This window comes from Lathyrus oleraceus, chromosome 5, assembly GCF_024323335.1.
Source record: "Lathyrus oleraceus cultivar Zhongwan6 chromosome 5, CAAS_Psat_ZW6_1.0, whole genome shotgun sequence".
NCBI lineage: Eukaryota > Viridiplantae > Streptophyta > Magnoliopsida > Fabales > Fabaceae > Lathyrus > Lathyrus oleraceus.
In genome coordinates this window covers 46131042-46136386 of record NC_066583.1, presented here as the reverse complement: position 1 = coordinate 46136386, position 5345 = coordinate 46131042, and the positions used below count along the sequence as shown (strand labels likewise).

The 5345-nt window shown below is 29.0% G+C and overlaps 1 protein-coding gene across 1 annotated transcript; it reads right to left on the bottom strand.

The window, feature by feature from the left end:
- Positions 1-1250: 1250 nt before the first annotated feature.
- On the bottom strand, positions 1251-4560 carry LOC127084864 (uncharacterized). Its single transcript, XM_051025380.1, has 6 exons — positions 3820-4560; positions 2870-2996; positions 2340-2479; positions 2156-2218; positions 2000-2068; positions 1251-1667 (listed from the first exon to the last, which is right to left on the bottom strand). The coding sequence occupies exons 1-6, from the start codon at positions 4024-4026 to the stop codon at positions 1593-1595; spliced, it is 681 nt and encodes a 226-aa protein (XP_050881337.1). The 5' UTR covers positions 4027-4560; the 3' UTR covers positions 1251-1592.
- Between the last annotated feature and the right edge of the window lie 785 nt (positions 4561-5345).

The window sequence follows — 5345 nt, the reverse complement described above, 5'->3', positions numbered from 1 at the left end:
GGTTGAAGAGTGTTAGAAAGTCAAGAACAACTAAACAATACTCCAGAATTATGACCCCAAAAAATGGTGAAGGTTGTTTTACCATATGAATTATCTTAATAATATAGTTGGTCAATGGTATATTACCGAAGATCAATTGGTCATGGTCCCTCCTCCGTTCAAAATCTCACTCACTCAGTCACCATGTTTAGAATACTCGTCGGACAATTAATTTCCATAATCAATTCATAATTATAAATAATCTATATGGTATAACCGTTTATTAAAATCAATTATTATAATTGAATTTTATTTTTATAAAATAATTATAAACCGATTATATTCATAATCAAATTTATAATTAATTCTTAAAATCATTTTTAAAAGTTTATTTTGAGAAAAATTATTTATTTTCAAAAAGAAAAAATATATATATTTTTGAAAAATATATATATTTTCAAAAAAATCATTTTTTATATTATTTTAAAAAAAAAAACAGTTTTTTTTATTTACTGAAAAAAAAAATTAAAATTTTTTTTCCAATTTCTTTTTTCAAAATTAAAAAAAATAATTGTTTTTTTAAAAGAAAAAAATTTTAAAAAACTTTTATTTAAAAATAGATTAATTTGATTTTTATTTTGGATACGAATGTCCAAAATATGAATTTTATTAAAATTATATTAATAATATATACAAAATATGGATTTGATTAAATCCATACTAACAATTAAACAAATTTAAATATAAAAATGAATAATTTAAATAATTGATTAATTTGTGCACCCAGACCATCTTCCAGCCCCACTATCTCACTCTCTTGAATAGCTTTGTTTGGATTAGAGGAAACTTAACAAATAACAAGAGAGATATTTTCCTTTTGGATAGAAAATACAAATACAAATAAATACAAATGAATGAAAGCAAGGGAGAGAAAAAGAGCATGAAGTAGAAAGGAAATGAGAAGAGCTTGAGAAAGTTTGTTTGATTCTCTTCCTAAAAAGAGAGTAGAAAACAAACAAAAGAAAACAAAGGGTTATAAATATATTCTAAAGTTATCCAACATTATTCAATCACATGTTTCCAATCAATTTCACAATTTTTTTCATTTATAATAACAAAATTTAGTTTTCTTTTTTATATCTTAAATATTACTTTGATAATCACAACTAAGAAAAAACCTAAAACTCTTTGAACAATCTTACCAAGTTGATTAATAACCACTCCATTCATACCTTAGAATGGTGGCAGATTGGCAGAACAAAGAACTCATCTGATCAGAAGAATCAAAGTTGGGAGAAACTAAAATATTTATATGTACAATAAGGTCTCTAAAAGCTCACTTCCCAGGTCAGCAATACATTGAGTCAAACTTGGAAAGGAAAGCCATGAAGACTTCCCTAAGGTCACATATATCTACATAATAACTGGGGTGGCCACAAAGAGTAATTAGTACCTCTATAACCTTAAACTATTAACCTAATATACTATATTAGAAAGATACAGATTCCCGATAAGTATGTTACATAATTCGAAGGGAAGTGAACACTAGATACATTTTATCTCTGTTAGCATATAATTTAACACAGCTTGTCATTTCTCGCCTCGCCCGAATCTCATTTGCACACGGTCTTGAGCCGCTTCGCAGCATTCACAAATCCCTTAATCACCTGCAACTCGTCCAATATTTGCTTCACAAGAAAGAAACACAATTTCAGGCCAAAACTATGCAACAGCCAAAAACTTTATCAAGTTTTACATCAAGCTTTCATGCACACACACAAGCACACCACTACTCAAGCATCTTTATGTGACATACTTGCCCCATTAGTCAACTACAAATTTGGCGTAATTTGTGGAAAAGATAGAAACATGATATGATATGCATCTCAAAAATACAAAAACATCAATTACAAACATCACAATATTTTATAAGAACAATTTTAAGATAAGACATTGATGAGATTAGTTTAATGTTATTATTCTAATGAGCACAAATAAGCAAGCACCAATTTTAAGGTACCTGGGACATGAAATGCCTCTGAACAACATCTAGAAGCTGCTCTTTAGATGGATTTGGGACGACATCCACCTGCAAAATGCAAATCCATTTATGAATTAAGTACCAAAAACACTCTCAGACTGCAATAAGCATCTTCCATACGGGATTAGAATTTACAAGATTAAAATGTCGCCAATATCTCCACAATGCAGCCATTTCAAGCTTGCTCAAGTCAACTTTCTGCAGAAAATATACAAAAAAAAAACATTAATAATTAAAATATCAAGGAATAAATTATCTCATTTGTCAGTGGGTGGAGAAATAAATTATGAAAAAGAAGTAAAGCTGATATGATATATACCATGGACCCATGAGGCATAGTAACGGACCCCTTAGACTGTGAATCACCAGAGAAGGACCTACTCATTGTCTTGTGACATGATCCCAATGATCTATGCATTCTGTGCCTCGATTTGTGAGACTTGTGTGTGTCGTCCGATGCTGAGAAAATCAAGCAAAGTACACACTTTTATTTATTTCAAAAAATAGTGGTGGGGTCAATAAAAAATTAAAAAGCAAGAAACTAGAGCCTTTTAATATATAGAGCAAAAAAAAGGAGGTACACATAAAGGATCCAATGTTACCAAACTCTGTCAAATTGAAAAGTCATGGAAGCAAAAACAAAAATTCATAAACTAATAGTAGTAAAATATCACAGCATTGTAACTTCTGTACTAGGTACAGAAACAAATAGGAATTAATTACATGAAGGAGAAAACAAAATGATAAGCTTAATTCTTAGTCATTATTGAGATGGTCTATAAAATAAAACACAATGACAGTAGCAGTCAGAATTAACAAAAGTTGAAGGTGTAAAAAGTGTAAACTCACCCATATCTGATCCATTCCATGGCACATTGTCAAATTCAAGGTCATCATCTTCTTCATTACCAGTTGGTGCTTCAATCACACTAAGAGCATTCCTTTGTAGCTTCACTTCAATACCATTTGTAAGAACCTGCATTTATTTATACCGATATAACATTGTAAAATAACCATCACTACAATAATTTAAGTTCTTGGCCAATTTTCATTTGATTTTTCAATTTTGCAATAAGCAGTGAGAGAACATGCATGTAACTACTTTTCACCATGAAAAGCAATAAAAATGCATATGAAGAACATGCAAGAATCTGAATAAAATCTCCATTAGATTGAGAAGATCCACAAACATGATTCAATAAAAAATGGAAAATTATACCAAAGGGGGTAATATACTCAATTCAGAACTCAAACCCTAAATTACAAAATTTCTGCATATATGAATAAAACTTAAGAAAAAAAACTTAATAAACAATTGATCTCATGAAACTCCAGATCCAGCAATTAAGAAAAACATGCAATTGAAATTGCAACTCAAATTTGTGATTCAAAATTGCAACTCAAAACTCACATAAACTAAAAATTCTATTCAAATTTCAACAAGAAAACCCCAACATTTTGAGAATCCAAATTAAAAATTACGAGTTTGGATGATTTGGATAAGAATTCACAGAGTAGGGTTTAGAACACATTTAATTAATTAAAACCTCTCGAATTAATTACAAAAATAAATAAATAAATCTGAAATCAATAAATAAATGCTTCAAAGCAATTAAATTTAAGCATAAGATTAAAGGAGTGCTTTAATAGAATCATAAATATTATAAAAATAAAAAAATTTGACCGACAGAGGAAAATTGGTTGAATTCATGAAAATGCGAATAAAAATTTCAAAACACATTAATTATCGAAAAAATTAAATAAAAACGAAGAAATTGAGAATTGGTGTTGAAACTTACCAGCCAATGCCATCCACCTAATCCAACGGCTTTCTTAACAACACCTTGAAGACCGACGAGCACCGATTTGGTACGGTTGTTTCCGGTTACCACCACTTTTGTATGGCGAGGTAGCACCGATAGCTCTTCTTCACTACTATCACCACCGCAGCTTTGCAAATGAGAGAATCCACCACCATTCACTGAACTTTCCATTGCTTGAAGCATTTCCAATTCAACAAAAAAAAAACTAAAATTGCGTTTTATGGAAGATCGTGCATTGTTGGTTACGTATTGGAGAATTTCAGGGGGAAAAGGAGGTAGAATGAGGAAGAAAATAGGGAAATTGTGGTAGAAGAAAACACAAAATGAGAGAGAAAATGAAGAGAGAGAAAGTGAAGAGAGAGGCAGAGAGAGGAGTGAGAGTGACTGGTAACGTTTATTGGTTTGTTGGTATGAATCCCGACGAGAGGGAATGGACCAATGAGAGAGTGACACGTAGGATTGGGAAGGTGGGTTCTTTAATCATGCGCTCAGAGAGAGAAAGAGAGAGGTGATTCTGGGAATGGAATGGAATGCAACTTGTTTCTTGCTTGGTGTGATTGTAATTCAAAAAGTTTAATAATTAAGACAAAAATTAATTAAAACTACGCAAGTTTTTTTGAGACGCATTCATGGTGGTGGAGATTATGAACGTGTATTATGCATTGATGCATCAGCAGCAGCAAACAGCTTGGTTGGTTTTCAGATTTTAAAGAGTTGTTTTGTTTAGGTTTGCTTTTTGAACGCGATTCATGAGTCATTTCACTCATTTGTACTATAACTTGTTTCTAAACACATGAATTTTTCCTATCTATTTTCTGACAAATTAGTTGAATTTATTTATACATATTTAAATTTAAAATTAATCATTAGTTTTAAAATGAATAATACTTAACAGAAAGAGAAATAAAAAGAACTTGTAAGAAAAAAATTAATATATAAAAGTAAAAAATTTATCTTTCAATAATAAAATATGTATTATGTTAATAGTGATTCGTAAAATAAAAAGTTTATTTAATATAATACAAGACGTATTTATGTATAGATGTAAATTTAAAATATAAATTTTAAATGAGTTATTTAATTGTAAGATAAAAAAATAATTATATAAACTTAATTATATTAAATAATAATATAAAAAGAAAATAAAATGATTAGTGAAATGGAGAGTGAGAAATGGAAATTTGATATTTTAAAATGAAGATTTTGTCTTTTAAATTAAGATAAATTGTTGATTAAAATAAAATAGACATTGTACTAATAATAATCCATATGGTAAAAACATATTTATTTACAATGATTTTCTTAATTATAACATGAACAATAATCATATAAATTTAACTATATTAAATAATCACGTAAAAAGAGGAAGAAAAAATTGTGGGATAGGAAAAGAAAAATAATGAAGGCACAAGTCCGAAGGTCTTGTCAAACACAAAAATATAATTAATAAATTCTTTTCTCATCTCCACACTCTATTTTTTGCAAACATCTTTTATACCAAA

Excerpts from the sequence above, each read along its gene's own strand:
- LOC127084864 (XM_051025380.1), bottom strand. The coding sequence starts at position 4,026 with ATGCTTCAAGCAATGGAAAGTTCAGTGAATGGTGGTGGATTCTCTCAT. Across the intron at positions 2,480-2,869 it reads ATGGAATGGATCAGATATGG|CATCGGACGACACACACAAG; the intron begins GTGAGTTTACAC and ends TGATTTTCTCAG. Across the intron at positions 2,219-2,339 it reads CTATGCCTCATGGGTCCATG|AAAGTTGACTTGAGCAAGCT; the intron begins GTATATATCATA and ends TATTTTCTGCAG.